Raw genomic sequence first — 19,670 nt, 5'->3', positions numbered from 1 at the left:
CAGTTGGTCGCTCTTCATGGCAGCCAGGACGCCTGTGGAAATCCTCCGGGATGAAGCCCGCTGCTCCATCTGCCTGGAAATATTCCAGGACCCCGTGTCCATCCACTGTGGGCACAGCTTTTGCCAGTCATGCATCACTGAGACCTGGGAAGGACTGACCACCAACTTCTCCTGCCCCCAGTGCTGGAAGACGTTGTCACGGAAGACCCTCCGTCCCAACAGGGAGTTGGCCACCATGATTGAAGCGGCCAAGAGATTGAACTTGCAACCAAACAGAGAGGTGGGAGGAGGGGAGAACTTGTGCAAGGAGCACCAGGAACCCCTGAAGCTCTTCTGCCAAGATGACAAAAGGCTTATCTGCCTGGTGTGCGACAGGTCCAAGGTGCACCGTGACCATTCTGTGGTTCCCGTGGACGAGGCTGCCCAGGAGTACAAGGTGAGGGGGTTATGGGTGTGTTGAGACACAAAGGTCCAGAAGCTCCTGGTGTTGCTGCTCTTGATGGGTGGAGATCCCTGTAGAGCCTTTGGGCTGTGGGATAAACCCCCTGTGGACTCAGCATCCTTGTCTCTTGCTACCAACTCTTGAGGTGGCATTGCCTGCCCTGAGGAAGAGGTGGACGTAGGAGCACCACGCTCTTGGGGACCAAGGGGTCCTCTCCCCCAGGGTTCAGGCACGATCAGGGTCTTAGTGGAGGGTAGGAAACAGAGGCATAGGATTTCTCCCCACCACAATCCCTCTGCAAAACTCCATAAATGGCTCTGTCCTCCAGGGTGTGGGTCCTTTATCAAGGTCAGCTCTGCTGAAGATTACTAGGAAAGGAGAGAAAGATCCTTAGCTCTTCTCCCACCCCACACCTCCCTGAAGCCTCCTTGACCTTTGTGAAAATAGAAAAGGAAAAAAAAGGAAAAGGAGGGAGGTAAATCGCCTTGAAAGAGTCATGGGGGTCCCAAAACTCTGCCAACACTTACCCAAGAGAAACCAAGAGTTCCCCGTTGCTTCTGCTGAGGGTGCCAGACCACGGTGCCATTCCACAGGGGACTTCTTTCTTTCCTCTCAGAAACACATTCAGACCCAACTGCACCGTCTGAAATCAGAGCACAAGGCGCTTCAATCTTCCGTGAAGGAGAGAGGAGACAGAATCAAGGACCACACTGTAGGTGCCCATCATTCTTCCTGGGCAAAGGGTGGGGGAAGAAAGGAGGAACATTTCCTCCTCCTCCTGTCCCGCAGGGGTGGGTGATGCTCAAGGGCTGTGGGGAAGGGAGAGGGGGTTTGTATCTTCCCCAAATGCCTCTTCTTGGTGGGTCCCACTAAGGCATGGCCCACCCTTGATGCTCTTCTCCTGCTCTCTGCTTCCCTTTTCCCCGCTTCGGCTTGCCCTTGGCAGGAGAGGACAGAAGCTGCAAAGCAGGAGATTGTGAGGACATACAGGAAGATGCACGAAATCCTGGAGGAGCAGGAGTCCTCTCTTCTGGCCCAGCTGGAGCAGCTGGACACAGAGATAAGGAAAGCCCATGAAGAAATCCTCCAGAGGCTTTTGGAGGAGGCGATGAGCCTGGGCACGCTGATTGGGGAGATGGAGAGGACATACCAGCAGCCAGACTGGGAGCTCCTGAAGGTGAGAGCCCAGGCTTCCCAAACTTGCTGTGAAGGCCCACGTTGAGCTTGGTCTCCAGCCCTCGCTTTTCTACCCCAACCCGCTCAAAGAGGGACTTCCTTAGAGTGGGACCCCGGTACTCCAAGGGGAGGTGTTCCATGTCACTGAGTCTCTTTTTCTCTCTCATCCAGGACATCGGAACCACCTTGATCAGGTATGTGGTCCTTCTCCTGTCACCATGTCACCACCACAGAGCAGCTCTGTGGCAGGACACTGGGAGAAAGCACGTAGGGACGGGTTGGCTCTTCTGCAGTACAGCCTTTGGACTTGACCGAGGCCACGGGGGGTTGGAAGGAGGGCTCTGCCTCTCTCTCCTTAATGAATGATGAATTTGGACACGGGCTGGCAGGAGGCAGGAGCAGGGAGTGCTGAGAAAACACGGAGCAGCAAACTACAACCAGGCGTAAACCCATCCCCTCTTCCCTTCCAGGGGCCAGAGGGAAACGCTCTCCCACTCACTCGATATTTCCCCAGAGCTGGAAAAGAAATTCTCTGGTTTTGCTGAGAAATCTGCAGCCATCAAGCAGGCTCTTGAGAAAGTTCCAGGTACTGAGGGCAGGTGCAGAAAGGCAAATGCCATCGTGCTTCTTGGTGGGGAGGACGGAGTGAAGCCACAGGAAGGAAACACATCCTGGGTGCTGAATGAGGGGTTGTTTCTTTCAAGATTCCACAATGAGACAGCGAAGGATCAGGGAGCGTTGGTCTGATGTTCCCTGCCTGTCCTCCTCTTCTTCTCCTCTGCCTCCTCAAGTTTCTCAACATTCCCCCAAGCCTGTTCCTGACTCTCGGGACTTTTGCAGAAACCCACAATCACACCAACTCATCTTTCTGCCTCTCACATTTTTCTCTTCCCTCTAGATTTCCTGGAGTTCAAGCTTCCTTTGAAAAGTAAGTGAACCGAACGCGTGCCCAACCGAGCCATCATTTGAAATCACATATGTGGTAAAAGAAGCTCTGCTGACCCAAAGATTGACCTAAAGTGCTCTGCTGCCTCCTTTCCCCCTTCTCTCACCCTGGTCCCACCACCAGGCGATGCCCGGAGGGTTCCCAACTGGGTCAGAGGGATGGGAAGGGGGAGACAAAAAGCCGTGTTTCCCCCCCAGATCTGCTGCCATGAGCCTGACTCTCTCTCCACCTCCAGCACAGATGACGCTGGACCTGGAGACAGCCCACCCCAGGCTTTATCTTTCACAAGACTGCAAGCTCATGAGGTGGGAACGCCGTGAGCAGGACCTGCCCTATAACTCGAGGAGGTTCCAAGTCCGTCCCTGTGTTCTGGGCTCGAGGGGCTTCACATCGGGGTGGCACCGCTGGGACGTGGAGGTCCACAGAAAAGGCTTTTGGGGCATCGGGGTGGCCAAGCAGTCGGTTCCAAGGGACCGTCGGTTTCTCCTAAAGCCCGATGAGGGGATATGGGCTTTGTGTTATAACCAAAATGGGTACGAGGCTCTAACCTCTCCTCATGGCACCTCCTTGTCTCTACGCAGTGTCCCCAAGCAGATACGAATCTGCTTGGACTATGAGAAAGGGAGGGTGGTGTTTTTTAATGCCGAGAGCAAAGAACGGATCTTTGCTTTTCCGCCGGCATCTTTTCAAGGGGAGAGAGTCTTCCCGTGGTTCATGGTGATTGGGGATGTTAAACTCAAACTACTTCCCTAAGGCACAGGGGAAAAAAAAACCCAACCCCCAAAGCCACCAACTTACCCTTGGGAAAGAAACCAGGGGCTGGGTTTTGTCCCAATCCCACCAAAGGGACAGGAAAGGGTAGCGGTGTTCAGGTTCAATGGGTGCATTTCTGTGCCTTAAACTATATTTTAATCTTTTTATCGCTGTTTGATCATTAAATGGTTGTTACAGGGTGGCTGCTAACTTGCCCTGATGGGGAGTCAAAAGTAAAAGTGCAATTCTAAATCATTTCTGCCTTGTGTGTCTATGTGCTTTTTATTTTGGGTTTTTTATTTCCTGCGGGTTTTTCTTTGGAAGTTGCTTAAGAGAACTGGAGGAAGGAAAAGTCATCCTGGTTCCTCTCCAAAACCCACTGCACAGGGAGATGAGAAACCTGAGTTTTCTGCCTCCTCAAACCCAGGAAGTCTGTGGGAATAGAGGTGGGGAAAAGTCAGCCACCAGCCAGGAGCTGGGGTCCTTTGCAGCTGGGTCCCATCCTGACTCCATGTGCAAAGGGGGAGTCAGAATTGGCCAGAAACACCTGGAAATGGGGCTGCTCCTTTTGGTGCTGGCTCAGGGTGAGCCCTGACACGCTGGGCTTTAGTCAAGGAAGAGACTGGGCTTGTTCCTTGAGAAGATACAGCAGAGCCAGGGGTTCAGATGAACCCAAAGGTCCTTGCATGGGAGAGCAGATAAGAGCAGGGTGAGGATGCCTATGGCCCCAGGAGCCCTCTTTTCCCAGCCTCAATGGGTAATTAAACAATTAAAGGGTACGACTATTACCTGAAACCAAAGCTCTTGAAACCAGAAGCAATTTAGAGAGGAGATAATTGCTTTATTCGATGTCAGGTGCTAAGAGGCAATCCACAAATCTAGCACCCCTTCCTGAGGACATTCACCCAGTATTTATACACAAAGGAGGGCTCTCCCTCTCTCTACTTAATTAAGGATGAATTCCAACACAGACTGGCCGTAGGCAGGGCTGGCAGGAAGCCAGGAAGGGATCTGGAGTGCAAGTAGCGTTCTCCTCTGTCATTCCAGTGGCACAGAAGGAGGAGGGAAGCAACAAGAAGAGGCAGCAGATCCATACCTGGCTCCAAACCAGGAAAGGAAGGAAAAGCGTCAGTCCGGACCTCTCAGCTCTGTCACTGCAGCTCAGAGAAACCAGCTGTGACCTTGGAGGGTCTTGGAGGCACCACCATCTCCAGGGATGTGTGAGGATCTATCTCCAGAGCATTTGCGGCAGGGTGTTGCTCTGATGGCCCACCTTACCCGAGGGGCAAAGCTGATGTCCCAAGGGTCAGGAGAGGCAGAAATTGCTTCTGACAGCCAGGAACTCCCTACGCTGCATTGAGCTGCACATTTGAACCCTTCAGGTCACCCAAGAGATGCTGGAGTTCTCCCAAACAGCCCTACAGAGCCTGTCCTGAAGAGTGCTGAGGTCCTTCCCAAGGTCTGGCTAGGTCCTGTCACCCCTCACATCTTAGAGGGATTTTCAGCCACTGCTTGTCTCCCACCCACAGCTGCACCAGAAGCTCTCTGAGGTGTCACCAGGCCATGAAACACCTCTTCCAGCTGCTGTGGAGTCACCAAATCCCACCGGACTCCACTGACTGGAAGTATCTTTGGAGACTGAAAAATCCCAGCACCTCCAGGAAAGGGTGAAAATGGGATGGGCGTCTCCAATCCCCGTCCTCCTCAGCTGTCCAACCGCTACTTCCCAGGGCAATATAAGTTAATGTATTGCCTGAAGCCCTGCTGGGAAGGGGCTGGGTCTCAGTGTAACCAATGGTGTAGAATCAGGAAGAGAAATCTCTCATCTTTCTGATCATTTGAGAGGGAAAGGAGCTTGGTTGGTCACTCTTCATGGCAGCCAGGACACCTGTGGAAATCCTCCGGGATGAAGCCCGTTGCTCCATCTGCCTGGAAATATTCCAGGAGCCTGTGTCCATCCACTGTGGGCACAGCTTTTGCCGGTCGTGCATCACTGAGACCTGGGAAGGACTGACCACCAACTTCTCCTGCCCCCAGTGCAGGGAGACGGGGGCCCAGAAGACCCTCCGCCCCAACAGGGAGTTGGCCAACATCGCTAAAGCAGCCAAGAGCTTGAACCTGCAATGGGACAGAGAGGTGGAAGAAGGGGAGAACTTGTGTGAGGAGCACCAGGAACCCCTGAAGCTCTTCTGCCAAGATGACAAAAGGCTTATCTGCGTGGTGTGTGACAGGTCCAAGGTGCACCGTTACCATTCTGTGGTTCCTGTGGGCGAGGCTGCCCAGGAGTACAAGGTGAGGGGGTTATGGGTGTGTTGAGGCACAAAGGTCCAGAAGCTCCTGGTGTTGGTGCTCTTGATGGGTGGAGATCCCTGTAGAGCCTTTGGGCTGTGGGATAAACCCCCTGTGGACTCCCCCATCCTTGTCTCTTGCTACCAACTCTTGAGGTGGCATTGCCTGCCCTGAGGATGAGGTGGAGGTAGGAGCAGCACGCCCTTGGGGAGCAAGGGGTCCTCTCCCCCAGGGTTCAGGCACGATCAGGGTCTTAGTGGAGGGTAGGAAACAGAGGTGTAGGATTTCTCCCCACCACAATCCCTCAGCAAAACACCATAAATGGCTCTGTCCTCCGGGGTGCGGGTCCCTTATCAAGGTCAGCTCTGCTGAAGATCAGTAGGAAAGGAGAGGGAGAGATCCTCAGCCCTTCTCCCACCCCACAGCTCCCTGGAAGAACCTTGACCTTTTGCGAAAACAGGAAAAGAAGAAAAAAGGAAAAATGGGGGAGGTAAATCACCTCTAAAATGGTCATAGATGCAGAACTCTGCCAAGACTTACCCCAAGAGCCATCAAGAGTTCCCTGTTGCTTCTTCTGAGGGTGTCAGACCACGATGCCAATCCACAGGGGACTTCTTTCTTTCCTCTCAGAAACACATTCAGACCCAACTGCACCGTCTGAAATCAGAGCATGAGGAGCTTCAATCTTCTGTGAAGGAGAGACAAGACAGAATCAAGGACCACACTGTAGGTGCCCATCATTTTTCCTGGGCAGAGGGGGGGGGAAGAAAGGAGGAACATCTCCTCCTCCTCCTCTTCCGCAGGGGTGGGTGATGCTCAAGGGCTGTGGGGAAGGAAGAGGGGGTTTGTATCTTCCCCAAATGCCTCTTTTTGGTGGGTCCCACTAAGGCACGGTCCACCCTTGACCCTTGATGCTCTTCTCCTGCTCTCTGCTTCCCTTTCCCCGCTTCGGCTTGCCCTTGGCAGGAAAAGACAGAAGGTGCGAAGCAGGAGATTGTGACAACCTATAGGAAATTGCACGAGTTCCTGGAGAAGCAGGAGTCCTCTCTTCTGGCCCAGCTGGAGCAGCTGGACACAGAGATAAGGAAAGCCCATGAAGAAATCCTCCAGAGGCTTTTGGAGGAGGCGACGAGCCTGGGCACGCTGATTGGGGAGATGGAGAGGACATACCAGCAGCCAGACTGGGAGCTCCTGAAGGTGAGAGCCCAGGCTTCCCAAACTTGCTGTGAAGGCCCGCGTTGAGCTTGGTCTCCAGCCCTCGCTTTTCTACCCCAACCCGCTCAGAGAGGGACTTCCTTAGAGTGGGACCCCGGTACTCCAAGGGGAGGTGTTCCATGTCACTGAGTCTCTTTTTCTCTCTCATCCAGGACATCGGAACAACCTTGAGCAGGTATGTGGTCCTTCTCCTGTCACCATGTCACCACCACAGAGCAGCTCTGTGGCAGGACACTGGGAGAAAGCACGTAAGGACGGGTTGGCTCTTCTGCAGTACAGCCTTTGGACTTGACCGAGGCCACGGGGGGTTGGAAGGAGGGCTCTGCCTCTCTCTCCTTAATGAATGATGAATTTGGACATGGGCTGGCAGGAGGCAGGAGCAGGGAGTGCTGAGAAAACACGGAGCAGCAACTACAGCCAGGAGTAAATCCATCCCCTCTTCCCTTCCAGGGGCCAGAGGGAAACGCTCTCCCACTCCCTCAATATTTCCCCAGAGCTGGAAAAGAAATTCTCTGATTTCACCGAGAAGAACCCATCCATCAAGGAACTTCTGGAGAAGTTGCAAGGTACCGAGGGCAGGTGCAGAAAGGCAAATGCCATCGTGCTTCTTGGTGGGGAGGGACGGAGTGAAGCCACGGGAAAGAAACGCATCCTGGGTGCTGAATGAGGGGTTGTTTCTTTCAAGATCCCACAATGAGACAGCGAAGGAGCAGGGAGCGTTGGTCTGATCTTCCCTGCCTGTCCTCCTCCTCTTCTCCTCTGCCTCCTCAAGTTTCTCGACATTCCCCCAAGCCTGTTCCTGACTCTCGGGACTTTTGCAGAAACCCACAATCACACCAACTCATCTTTCTGCCTTTCACATTTTTCTCTTCCCTCTAGATTTCCTGGAGTTCGAGCTTCCTTTGACAAGTAAGTGAACCGAACGCGTGCCCAACCGAGCCATCATAAGAAATAAAAAAATTTGCTAAAAGAAGCTCTGCTGCCCCCAAATATTGATCTGAAGTGCTCTGCTGCCTCCTTTCCCCCTTCTCCCACCCTGGTCCCACCACCAGGCGATGCCTGGAGGGTTCCCAACTTGGTCAGAGGGATGGGAAGGGAGAGAAAAAGCCCTTTTTCCCCCAAATCTGCTTCCATGAGCCTGACTCTCTCTCCACCTCCAGCACAGATGACGCTGGACCCAGAGACGGCCAACCCCAGGCTTTATCTCTCGGAAGACTCCAAGCTTGTGTGGTGGGAAGACTGTGAGCAGGACCTGCCCTCCAACCAGGGGAGGTTCAAATTCATGCCCTGTGTTCTGGGCTCGAGGGGCTTCACATCGGGGTGGCACTGCTGGGACGTGGAGGTCCAAAGGGAAGGGTTTTGGGCCACTGGGGTGGCCAAGGAGTCGATTCCAAGGGACCATGGTTTGTGGCAGAAGCCTGATGAGGAGATATGGGCTCTGTGTCATAACCAAAATAGTTTCAGGGCTCTGAATGCTCCAGAAGTCACCTCTTTGCCTCTACGCAGTGTCCCCAAGCGGATACGAATCTGCTTGGACTATGAGAATGGGAGGGTGGTGTTTTTTAATGTCGAGAGCAAAGAACGGATCTTTGCTTTTCCACCGGCGTCTTTTCAAGGGGAGAGAGTCTTCCCGTGGTTCATGGTGAAGGAAACAGCTCGTCTCAAACTTATTCTTTAAGGCAGAAGACAAAAAAAAAAAAAAAAACAACCGCCAAATCCACCACCCTACCCTTGGGAAAGAAACCAGGGGCTGGGTTTTGTCCCAATCCCACCAAAGGGACAGGAAAGGGTAGCGGTGTTCAGGTTCCTTTCATTTAGTGCAAAATGGGTGCGTTTCTGGAATTTAAACACTCATTTGGTCTTTTAATGGCTGTTTAATCACTCAGTGGTTGTTCTTGGGTGCCTGCAAACTTGCCCTGATGGGGAGTTAAAAATAAAAGTGCAATTCTAAATCATTTCTGCCGTGTGTGTGTATGTGCTTTTTATTTTGGGTTTTTTATTTCCTGCGGGTCTTTCTTTGGAAGTTGCTTAAGAGAACTGGAGGAAGGAAAAGTCATCCTGGTTCCTCTTGAAAACCCACTGCACAGGGAGATGAGAAACCTGAGGTTTCTGCCCCCTCCAACCCAGGAAGTCTGTGGGAATAGAGGTGGGGAAAAGTCAGCCACCAGCCAGGAGCTGGAGCCATTTGCAGCTGGGTCCCAGCCTGACTCCATGTGCAAAGGGGGAGTCAGAATTGGCCAGAAACACCTGGAAATGGGGCTACTCCTTTTGGTGCTGGCTCAGGGTGAGCCCTGACACGCTGGGCTTTAGTCAAGGAAGAGACTGGGCTTGTTCCTTGAGAAGATACAGCAGAGCCAGGGGTTCAGATGAACCCAAAGGTCCTTGCATGGGAGAGCAGATATGAGCAGGGTGAGGATGCCTATGGCCCCAGGAGCCCTCTTTTCCCAGCCTCAATGGGTAATTAAACAATTAAAAGGGTATAAGTGTTACCTGAATCAAAAGCTCTCGAGACCAGAAGCAATTTAGAGAGGAGATATTGCTTTATTTGACGTCAGGTGCTAAGAGGCAATCCACAAATCTAGCGCCCCTTCCTGGGGACATTCACCCATTATTTATACACAAAGGATTCTCATTATTCCGCCTCCCTAATCCATAACTCCACCTGGGCTGACATATTCATTACTGTGACCCAAGAGCCCCTTTTGCGAACGCGTATTAAATTTGGCAGCATTGGGAAAACACTGCTGCACAGGCGTGAGCTCCTCGGTGGCCGTTTGGGTAGGGATACCCTTCCTCACACGATCCTTTGAAGGTATTGAGTCATCTCAGGACAGGAGAAGTTGACTGTAAGTTTGACAGCTTCTTGAGGATGATCAGGATGTTCCTTGGAGTAGCCACAGCTCTGTCCTGATTGGTACAGGAGCCCGTACTTTGACATATGAGAGAACACTGAGGCGATAAAATACTTGTTATCCCATCCTTATCCCTATCAGCTCGGAATCTAACCATTCTCTCACACAGTAAGAAGCTCAGTAATTAACTATTTCCTCACACAGTCAGAAGGTCAGCAGGAAGCAAACAACACTTTATTTAGCACCTGGTTATAAAGAAAGCAGAGGCCTGTCTTTGGTAACACAACGAGAGGCACGGAGGGATGTTAGAGTCCTCCCAAACAGTCCTACAGAGGCTTGACCGAGGCCACGGGGGGTTGGAAGGAGGGCTCTCCCTCTCTCTACTTAATTAAGGATGAATTCCAACACAGACACTGGTAGGAGGCAGGGCTTGGGGGAAGCCAGGAAGGGATCAGGAGTGCAAGTAGCGTTCTCCTCTGTCATTCCAGCAGCAGGGAAGGAGGAGGGAAGCAACAAGAAGAGCCAGCAGATCCATGCCTGGCTCCAAGCAAGGAAAGGAAGGAAAAGCATCAGTCCGGACCTCTCAGCTCTATCACCGCAGCTCAGAGAAACCAGCTGGGACCTTGGAGGGTCTTGGAGGCACCAGCAATCTCCAGGGACGCCTGAGGATCCATGCTCCAGAGCAGTCTCGGCAGGGTGTTGCTCTGATGGCTCACCTTACCCCAGGGGCAAAGCTGATGTCCCAAGGGTCAGGAGCGGCAGAAATTGCTTCTGACAGCCAGGAACGCCCTGCCCTGCAGTGAGCTGCACATTTGAACCCTTCAGGTCACCCAAGAGATGCTGGAGTCCTCCCAAACAGCCCTACAGAGCCTGTCCAGAAGGGTGCTGAGGTCCTTCCCAAGGTCTGGCCAGGTCCTGTCACCCCTGACATCTTAGAGGCATTTTCAGCCCCAGCTTTTCTCCCACCCCCAGCTGCAACACAACCTCTCTGAGGTGTCACCAGGCCGTGAAAATCCTCTTCCAGCTGCTGTGGAGTCACCAAATCCCACTGGACTCCACTGACTGGAAGTGGCTTTGGAGAGTGAAAAATCCCAGCGCCTCCAGGAAAGGGTGAAAATGAGATGGGCGTCTCCAATTGTTGTCCTCCTCAGCTGTCCAACTGCTACTTCCCGGTGCAATATAAGTTAATGTATTGCCTGAAGCCCTGCTGGGAAGGGGCTGGGTCTCAGTGTAACCAATGGTGTAGACTCAGGAAGAGAAATCTCTCATCTTTCTGATCACTTGAGAGTGAAAGGAGCTCGGTTGGTCGCTCTTCATGGCAGCCAGGACGCGTGTGGAAATCCTCCGGGATGAAGCCTGCTGCTCCATCTGCCTGGAAATATTCCAGGACCCCGTGTCCATCCACTGTGGGCACAGCTTTTGCCGGTCGTGCATCACTCGGAGCTGGAAAGGACTGACCACCAACTTCTCCTGCCCCCAGTGCAGGGAGACGGGGGCCCAGAAGACCCTCCGACCCAACTGGGAGTTGGCCAACGTGATTGAAGCAGCCAAGAGAATGAACCTGCAACGGGACAGAGAGGTGGAAGGAGGGGAGAACTTGTGCGAGACACACCAGGAACCCCTGAAGCTCTTCTGCCAAGACGACAAAAGGCTTATCTGCGTGGTGTGTGACAGGTCCAAGGTGCACCGTGACCATTCTGTGGTTCCCATGGGCGAGGCTGCCCTGGAGTACAAGGTGAGGGGGTTATGGTTGTGTTGAGGCACAAATGTCCAGAAGCTCCTGGTGTTGCTGCTCTTGATGGGTGGAGATCCCTGTAGAGCCTTTGGGCTGTGGGATAAACCCCCTGTGGACTCCCCCATCCTTGTCTCTTGATACCAACTCTTGAGGTGGCATTGCCTGCCCTGACATTTCATCAGAGAAAGGTGATAGACGTTTAGAAATTACTGCTAGAGAACAATGGGAAAACCCTTTCCTAGAAGGGGAAAAGGGTACTAGGCTAAGAGTTAACAAAGCTCACGGACAGAGCTTTAAGCCGAAAGTTAAGGGGGATGGGGATAAAACCAGGCCTGCTGGTAATGAACCTGAGTGTCAAGGGCCAAAGATGGGGGTGAAATCAGTAGCCCAGGTCAAGTGCATCTACGCTAATGCACGTAGCATGGGCAACAAACAGGATGAGCTGGAAGCCATGGTGCGGCAGGACAACTATGACATAGTTGCCATCACGGAAACGTGGTGGGACGATGGTCATGACTGGAATGCTGCAATAAGTGGCTATAAGCTCTTCAGAAGGAATAGGCAAGGAAGGAGGGGGGGGGGTGTGGCTCTGTACATTAGGGAGTTGTTTGACTCTATAGAGATAGACTCCAGTGATGAAGAAGTGGAGTGTTTATGGGTAAGGGTGAAAGGGAAGGCTAACAAAGGTGATTTTGTGCTGGGAGTCTGCTATAGACCACCCAACCAGGATGAGCAGGCTGATGAGGTATTCTATAAGCGGCTGGCTGCAGTATAAGCGGCTGGCTGCAGTCTCGCAAACGCCAGCCCTTGTTCTAGTTGGGGACTTCAACTTACCAGACATCTGCTGGAAATATAACACAGCAGAGAGCAGGCAGGCTAGGAGGTTCCTCGAGTGTATGGAGGATAACTTCCTGACACAAATGGTAGGTAAGCCTACCAGGGGAGGTGCCTTGCTAGACCTACTGTTCACAAATAAAGAAGGGCTAGTTGGGGACGTGGAGGTCGGAGACAGTCTTGGGCTTAGTGATCATGAAATGGTTAAGTTTTCCATTCATAGTGAGGTAAGGAAGGGGATTAACAAAACCTCCATCTTGGACTTCCGGTGGGCAGACTTTAACCTGTTCAGAACCCTGGTTGGGAGAGTCCCGTGGGAGGTAGTCCTGAGAGACAAAGGAGCCCAGGAAGGCTGGACGCTCTTCAAGAGGGAAATCCTAAAGGCCCAGGAGCAGGCTGTCCCCATGAAGCACAAAATTAAAGGGCGGGGAAAATGGCCGGCCTGGATGAACAAAGAGCTCTTGATGGGACTTAAGGAAAAAAGGAAGGTTTACCACCTTTGGAAGAGGGGACAGGCAACTCGGGAGGAGTACAGAGATTGTGTTAGGTCATACAGAGAAAAAATCAGGAAGGCAAAAGCCCAGCTAGAACTCAACCTGGCCATTAATATAAGGGACAACAAAAAAAGTTTCTATAAATACATCAACAAAAAGAGAGTGACAGAGAATGTCCATCCCTTACTGGATGCGGGGGGAAACCTTGCAACCAAGGATGAGGAGAAGGCTGAGATACTTAATGCCTTCTTTACCTCTGTCTTTAATAGTCAGACCAGCTACCCCCAGGGAGTTCAGCTTCTTGGGCTGGAAGATAAGAATGGAGAACAGAACAACTCCCCTGTAATCCAAGAGGAAGTAGTTAATGATTTGCTTATGCACCTGGACACGCATAAGTCTATGGGGCCGGATGGCATTCACCCAAAGGTTCTCAGGGAGCTGGCAAGAGAGCTTACCAAGCCTCTCTCCATTATTTATCAACAATCCTGGTCAACAGGAGAGGTGCCAGATGACTGGAGGGTGGCCAATGTGACGCCCATCTACAAGAAGGGCCGGAAGGAGGATCCTGGAAACTACAGGCCTGTCAGCCTGACCTCGGTACCGGGAAAGATCATGGAGAGGATCATCCTGAGTGAGCTCTCAAGGCATGTGCAGGGCAGCCAAGGGATTAGGGCCAGCCAGCATGGGTTTATGAGAGGGAGGTCCTGCCTGACCAACTTGATCTCTTTCTATGACCATGTGACCCGCTTTCTCGATGAGGGGAAGGCTGTGGACGTTGTCTACCTGGACTTTGGTAAGGCCTTTGACACCGTCCCTCACGGCATTCTCCTGGAGAAACTGGAGAATCATGGCATAGACAAGTGTACCCTCCGCTGGATAAAAAACTGGCTGGATGGCCGTGCTCAGCGAGTTGTGATTAATGGAGCAAAATCTGGTTGGCGGCCGGTCATCAGTGGTGTCCCTCAGGGCTCAGTTTTGGGGCCAGTCTTGTTCAATATCTTCATTGATGATCTAGATAAGGGGATTGAGTGCACCCTCAGTAAGTTTGCGGATGACACCAAACTAGGTGGGAGTGTTGATCTGCTTGAGGGTCGGCAGGCTCTACAGAGGGACCTGGACAGGTTGGACCAATGGGCCAAGGCCAATGGGATGAGGTTTAATAAGGCCAAGTGCCGGGTTCTGCATTTCGGCCACAACAACCCCAAGCAACGCTACAGGCTCGGGGAAGAGTGGCTGGAAAGCTGCCTGGCAGAAAAGGACCTGGGAGTGTTAGTGGACAGCCGGCTTAACATGAGCCAGCAGTGTGCCCAGGCAGCCAAGAAGGCCAACAGCATCCTGGCCTGTATCAGGAATAGCGTGGCCAGCAGGAGCAGGGAAGTCATCGTGCCTCTGTACTCGGCACTGGTGAGGCCTCACCTCGAGTACTGTGTTCAGTTTTGGGCCCCTCACTACAGGAAAGACATTGAAGTGCTGGAGCGTGTCCAGAGGAGAGCCACCAAGCTGGTGAGGGGTCTGGAGAACAAGTCCTATGAGGAGAGGCTGAGGGAACTGGGCATGTTTAGTTTGGAGAAGAGGAGGCTGAGGGGAGACCTCATTGCCCTCTACAACTACCTGAAAGGAAACTGTAGAGAGGTGGGTGTTGGCCTCTTCTCCCAAGGGAATAATGACAGGACCAGAGGAAATGGTCTGAAGTTGCGGCAGGGGAGGTTTAGATTAGATATTAGGAAGAATTACTTTACTGAGAGAGTGGTCAAGCACTGGAACAGCCTGCCCAGGGAGGTGGTGGAGTCACCATCCCTGGAGGTATTTAAGAAACGTGTAGACGTGGCTCTTCAGGGCATGCTCTAGTGCCCGGGATTGTTGGTTTGTGGTGGGGTGTTGTGTGTGGGGTTTAGTTGATGGATGCTGCTTGCTTTTTTTTTTTTGGAGGGGGGGGTGTTGTTGTTTGTTTGGTTTTGTGTTGTGTTTTTTTGTTTGTTTGTGTGTTTTTGGTTTTTTTTGGGGTTTTTTTTGTTTTTTTTTAATGTGGTTGGACTCGATGATCTCAAAGGTCCCTTCCAACCACTAAGATTCTGTGATTCTGTGATTCTGTGATTCTGAGGAAGAGGTGGAGGTAGGAGCAGCACGCTCTTGGGTACCAAAGGGTCCCCTCCCCCAGGGTTCAGCCACGAGCAGGGGTATGGGGAGGGTAGGAAACAGAGGCGTAGGATTTCTCCCCACCACAATCCCTCTGCAAAACTCCATAAATGGCTCTGGCCTCCGGGGTGCGGGTCCCTTATCAAGGTCAGCTCTGCTGAAGATGAATAGGAAAGGAGAAAAAGAGATCCTCAGCCCTTCTCCCACCCCACAGCTCCCTGAAGAACCTTGACCTTTGTGAAAATAGAACAAGAGAAACAAGGGAAAAAGGGGGGAGGTAAATCACCTTGAAACAGCCATGGGGGTCCCAAAACTCTGCCAACGCTTACCCCAAGAGAAACCAAGAGTTCACTGTTGCTTCTTCTGAGGGTGCCAGACCACAGTGCCATTCCACAGGGGACTTCTTTCTTTCCTCTCAGAAACACATTCAGACCCAACTGCACCGTCTGAAATCAGAGCAAGAGGCGCTTCAATCTTCCGTGAAGGACAGACAAGACAGAATCAAGGACCACACTGTAGGTGCCCATCATTTTTCCTGGGCAGAGGGTGGGGGAAGAAAGGAGGAACATCTCCTCCTCCTCCTCCTCTCCCCCAGGGGTGGGTGATGCTCAAGGGCTGTGGGGAAGGGAGAGGGGGTTTGTATCTTCCCCAAATGCCTCTTCTTGGTGGGTCCCACTAAGGCATGGCCCACCCTTGACCCCTGATGCTCTTCTCCTGCTCTCTGCTTCCCTTTTCCCCGCTTCGGCTTGCCCTTGGCAGGAGAGGACAGAAGCTGCAAAGCAGGAGATTGTGACGACGTACAGGAAGTTGCACGAGATCCTAGAGAAGCAGGAGTCCTCTCTTCTGGCCCAGCTGGAGCAGCTGGACACAGAGATAAGGAAAGCCCATGAAGAAATCCTCCAGAGGCTTTTGGAGGAGACAACAAGCCTGGGCACGCTGATTGGGGAGATGGAGAGGACATACCAGCAGCCAGACTGGGAGCTCCTAAAAGTGAGAGCCCAGGCTTCCCACACTTGCTGTGAAGGCCCGCGTTGAGCTTGGTCTCCAGCCCTCGCTTTTCTATCCCAACCCGCTCAGAGAGGGACTTCCTTAGAGTGGGACCCCGATACTCCAAGGGGAGGTGTTCCATGTCACTGAGTCTCTTTTTCTCTCTCATCCAGGACATCGGAACCACCTTGAGCAGGTATGTGGTCCTTCTCCTGTCACCATGTCACCACCACAGAGCAGCTCTGTGGCAGGACACTGGAAGAAAGCACGTAGGGACGGGTTGGCTCTTCTGCAGTACAGCCCTTGGACTTGACCGAGGCCACGGGGGGTTGGAAGGAGGGCTCTGCCCCTCTCTCCTTAATGAACGATGAATTTGGACATGGGCTGGCAGGAGGCAGGAGCGGGGAGTGCTGAGAAAACACGGAGCAGCAAACTACAACCAGGCGTAAATCCATCCCCTCTTCCCTTCCAGGGGCCAGAGGGAAACGCTCTCCCACTCACTCGATATTTCCCCAGAGCTGGAAAAGAAATTCTCTGATTTCACCGAGAAGAACCCAGACATCAAGGAACTTCAGGAGGAATTCCAAGGTACCGAGGGCAAGTGCAGAAAGGCAAATGCCATCGTGCTTCTTGTTGGGGAGGGACGGAGTGAAGCCACGGGAAAGAAACGCATCCTGGGTGCTGAATGAGGGGTTGTTTCTGTCAAGATCCCACAATGAGGCAGCGAAGGAGCAGCGAGCGTTGGTCTGATGTTCCCTGCCTGTCCTCCTCTTCTTCTCCTCTGCCTCCTCAAGTTTCTCGACATTTCCCCAAGCCTGTTCCTGACTCTCGGGACTTTTGCAGAAAGCCACAATCACACCAACTCATCTTTCTGCCTCTCACATTTTTCTCTTCCCTCTAGATGTCCTGAAGTTCAAGGTTCCTTTGACAAGTAAGTGAACCGAACGTGTGCCCAACCAAGCCATCAGATGAAATAAAAAAATATGGTAAAAGAAGCTCTGTTGCCCCCAAAGATTGACCTAAAGTGCTCTGCTGCCTCCTTTCCCCCTTCTCCCACCCTGGTCCCACCACCAGGCGATGCCTGGAGGGGTCCACACTTGGTCAGTAGGATGGGAAGGGAGAGAAAAAGCCCTGTTTCCCCCCAAATCTGCTGCCATGAGCCTGACTCTCTCTCCACCTACAGCACAGATGACGCTGGACCCGGAGACGGCCAATGGCAGGCTTTATCTTTCAGAAGACTGCAAGCTCGTGTGGTGGGAACGCTGTAAGCAGGACCTGCCCTCCAACCGCAGGAGATTCATATTCAAGCCCTGTGTGCTGGGCTCAAGGGGCTTCACATCGGGGTGGCACCGCTGGGACGTGGAGGTCCACAGAGAAGGCATTTGGGGCATCGGGGTGGCCAAGGAGTCGGTTCCAAGGGACCGTCGGTTGCACTTGAAGCCTGATGAGGGGGTATGGGCTCTACGTCATAACCGAAATGGGTACATGGCTCTGACCTCTCCTGATGACACTCCCTTGACTCTACGCAGTGTCCCCAAGCGGATACGAATCTGCTTGGACTATGAGAAAGGGAGGGTGGTGTTTTTTGATGCCGAGAGCAAAGAACGGATCTTTGCTTTTCCACCAACATCTTTCCAAAGGAAGAGAGTCTTCCCATGGTTCATGGTGATGGGGGATGCTCAACTCAAACTTCTTCCCTAAGGCACAGGGCAAAAAAGAAACCCAACCCCGAAAGCCACCAACTTACCCTTGGGAAAGAAACCAGGGGCCGGGTTTTGTCCCAATCCCACCAAAGGGACAGGAAAGGGTAGCGGTGTTCAGGTTCCCTTCCTTTAGTGTAAAATGGGAGCATTTCTGTGCCTTAAACTATATTTTAATCTTTTTATCGCTGTTTGATCATTAAATGGTTGTTACAGGGTGGCTGCTAACTTGCCCTGATGGGGAGTCAAAAGTAAAAGTGCAATTCTAAATCATTTCTGCCTTGTGTGTCTATGTGCTTTTTATTTTTGGGGTTTTTATTTCCTGTGGGTTTTTCTTTGGAAGTTGCTTAAGAGAACTGGAGGAAGGAAAAGTCATCCTGGTTCCTCTCCAAAACCCACTGCACAGGGAGATGAGAAACCTGAGTTTTCTGCCTCCTCAAACCCAGGAAGTCTGTGGGAATAGAGGTGGGGAAAAGTCAGCCACCAGCCAGGAGCTGGGGTCCTTTGCAGCTGGGTCCCAGCCTGACTCCATGTGCAAAGGGGGAGTCAGAATTGGCCAGAAACACCTGGAAATGGGGCTGCTCCCTTTGGTGCTGGCTCAGGGTGAGCCCTGACACGCTGGGCTTTAGTCAAGGAAGAGACTGGGCTTGTTCCTTGAGAAGATACAGCAGAGCCAGGGGTTCAGATGAACCCAAAGGTCCTTGCACGGGAGAGCAGATATGAGCAGGGTGAGGATGCCTATGGCCCCAGGAGCCCTCTTTTCCCAGCCTCAATGGGTAATTAAACAATTAAAAGGGTATAAGTGTTACCTGAATCAAAAGCTCTCGAGACCAGAAGCAATTTAGAGAGGAGATATTGCTTTATTTGACGTCAGGTGCTAAGAGGCAATCCACAAATCTAGCACCCCTTCCCGGGGACATTCACCCATTATTTATACAGAAAGGATTCTCATTATTCTGCCTCCCTAATCCATAACTCCACCTGGGCTGACATATTCATTACTGTGACCCAAGAGCCCCTTTTGCGAACGCGTATTAAATTTGGCAGCATTGGGAAAACACTGCTGCACAGGCGTGAGCTCCTCGGTGGCCGTTTGGGTAGGGATACCCTTCCTCACACGATCCTTTGAAGGTATTGAGTCATCTCAGGACAGGAGAAGTTGACTGTAAGTTTGACAGCTTCTTGAGGATGATCAGGATGTTCCTTGGAGTAGCCACAGCTCTGTCCTGATTGGTACAGGAGCCCGTACTTTGACATATGAGAGAACACTGAGGCGATAAAATACTTGTTATCCCATCCTTATCCCTATCAGCTCGGAATCTAACCATTCTCTCACACAGTAAGAAGCTCAGTAATTAACTATTTCCTCACACAGTCAGAAGGTCAGCAGGAAGCAAACAACACTTTATTTAGCACCTGGTTATAAAGAAAGCAGAGGCCTGTCTTTGGTAACACAACGAGAGGCACGGAGGGATGTTAGAGTCCTCCCAAAAAGCCCTACAGAGGCTTGACCGAGGCCACGGGGGGTTGGAAGGAGGGCTCTCCCTCTCTCTACTTAATTAAGGATGAATTCCAACACAGACTGGCAGGAGGCAGGGCTTGGGGGAAGCCAGGAAGGGATCAGGAGTGCAAGTAGCGTTCTCCTCTGTCATTCCAGTAGCAGGGAAGGAGGAAGGAAGCAACAAGAAGAGCCAGCAGATCCATGCCTGGCTCCAAGCCAGGAAAGGAAGGAAAAGCATCAGTCCAGACCTCTCAGCTCTCTCACCGCAGCTCAGAGAAACCAGCTGGGACCTTGGAGGTTCTTGGAGGCACCACCAATCTCCAGGGACGCGTGAGGATCCATGCTCCAGAGCAGTTGCAGCAGGGTGTTGCCCTGATGGCCCACCTTATGCCAGGGGCAAAGCTGATGTCCCAAGGGTCAGGAGAGGCAGAAATTGCTTCTGACAGCCAGGAACGCCCTGCCCTGCAGTGAGCTGCACATTTGAACTCTTCAGGTCACCCAAGAGATGCTGGACTCCTCCCAAGTAAGCCTAGAGAGTCTGTACTGAAGGGTGCTGAGGCTCTTCCCAAGGTCTGGCTACGTCCTGTCACCCCTGACATCTCAGAGGGAT

The 19,670-nt window shown here is 52.3% G+C and overlaps 4 protein-coding genes across 4 annotated transcripts; all 4 read left to right on the top strand.

Annotated features, from left to right (window-relative positions):
* The first annotated feature begins 16 nt into the window (after nucleotides 1–16).
* Nucleotides 17–3,571, top strand: LOC141476131 (E3 ubiquitin-protein ligase TRIM39-like). Its single transcript, XM_074164733.1, has 7 exons — nucleotides 17–436; nucleotides 1,059–1,154; nucleotides 1,389–1,619; nucleotides 1,790–1,812; nucleotides 2,089–2,204; nucleotides 2,517–2,546; nucleotides 2,800–3,571. The coding sequence occupies exons 1-7, from the start codon at nucleotides 17–19 to the stop codon at nucleotides 3,315–3,317; spliced, it is 1,434 nt and encodes a 477-aa protein (XP_074020834.1). The 3' UTR covers nucleotides 3,318–3,571.
* A 1,618-nt stretch (nucleotides 3,572–5,189) lies between these two features.
* LOC141476129 (zinc finger protein RFP-like) lies at nucleotides 5,190–7,786 on the top strand. Its single transcript, XM_074164732.1, has 6 exons — nucleotides 5,190–5,609; nucleotides 6,237–6,332; nucleotides 6,573–6,803; nucleotides 6,974–6,996; nucleotides 7,272–7,387; nucleotides 7,701–7,786. The coding sequence occupies exons 1-6, from the start codon at nucleotides 5,190–5,192 to the stop codon at nucleotides 7,736–7,738; spliced, it is 924 nt and encodes a 307-aa protein (XP_074020833.1). The 3' UTR covers nucleotides 7,739–7,786.
* Nucleotides 7,787–7,986: 200 nt separating this feature from the next.
* On the top strand, nucleotides 7,987–8,499 carry LOC141476128 (butyrophilin subfamily 1 member A1-like). Its single transcript, XM_074164731.1, has one exon. It carries the CDS (start codon nucleotides 7,987–7,989, stop codon nucleotides 8,497–8,499), a length of 513 nt encoding a protein of 170 aa, XP_074020832.1.
* A 2,489-nt stretch (nucleotides 8,500–10,988) lies between these two features.
* On the top strand, nucleotides 10,989–17,560 carry LOC141476127 (E3 ubiquitin-protein ligase TRIM39-like). The gene is made up of 4 exons (XM_074164730.1): nucleotides 10,989–11,272; nucleotides 16,332–16,447; nucleotides 16,761–16,790; nucleotides 17,043–17,560. The coding sequence occupies exons 1-4, from the start codon at nucleotides 10,989–10,991 to the stop codon at nucleotides 17,558–17,560; spliced, it is 948 nt and encodes a 315-aa protein (XP_074020831.1).
* The last annotated feature ends 2,110 nt before the right edge of the window (nucleotides 17,561–19,670 follow it).

Source organism: Numenius arquata, chromosome 28, assembly GCF_964106895.1.
Source record: "Numenius arquata chromosome 28, bNumArq3.hap1.1, whole genome shotgun sequence".
In the NCBI taxonomy this organism is placed as follows: Eukaryota; Metazoa; Chordata; class Aves; order Charadriiformes; family Scolopacidae; genus Numenius; species Numenius arquata.
Note: the sequence above shows the minus strand (reverse complement) of the source record. Positions and strands in the feature narration are given on the sequence as shown.

Excerpts from the sequence above, each read along its gene's own strand:
- LOC141476129 (XM_074164732.1), top strand. The coding sequence starts at position 5,190 with ATGGCAGCCAGGACACCTGTGGAAATCCTCCGGGATGAAGCCCGTTGC. Across the intron at positions 5,610-6,236 it reads AGGCTGCCCAGGAGTACAAG|AAACACATTCAGACCCAACT; the intron begins GTGAGGGGGTTA and ends CTTTCCTCTCAG. Across the intron at positions 7,388-7,700 it reads ACTTCTGGAGAAGTTGCAAG|ATTTCCTGGAGTTCGAGCTT; the intron begins GTACCGAGGGCA and ends TCTTCCCTCTAG.
- LOC141476131 (XM_074164733.1), top strand. The coding sequence starts at position 17 with ATGGCAGCCAGGACGCCTGTGGAAATCCTCCGGGATGAAGCCCGCTGC. Across the intron at positions 1,813-2,088 it reads ATCGGAACCACCTTGATCAG|GGGCCAGAGGGAAACGCTCT; the intron begins GTATGTGGTCCT and ends CTTCCCTTCCAG. Across the intron at positions 2,547-2,799 it reads GTTCAAGCTTCCTTTGAAAA|CACAGATGACGCTGGACCTG; the intron begins GTAAGTGAACCG and ends CTCCACCTCCAG.
- LOC141476128 (XM_074164731.1), top strand. The coding sequence starts at position 7,987 with ATGACGCTGGACCCAGAGACGGCCAACCCCAGGCTTTATCTCTCGGAA.
- LOC141476127 (XM_074164730.1), top strand. The coding sequence starts at position 10,989 with ATGGCAGCCAGGACGCGTGTGGAAATCCTCCGGGATGAAGCCTGCTGC. Across the intron at positions 16,448-16,760 it reads ACTTCAGGAGGAATTCCAAG|ATGTCCTGAAGTTCAAGGTT; the intron begins GTACCGAGGGCA and ends TCTTCCCTCTAG. Across the intron at positions 16,791-17,042 it reads GTTCAAGGTTCCTTTGACAA|CACAGATGACGCTGGACCCG; the intron begins GTAAGTGAACCG and ends CTCCACCTACAG.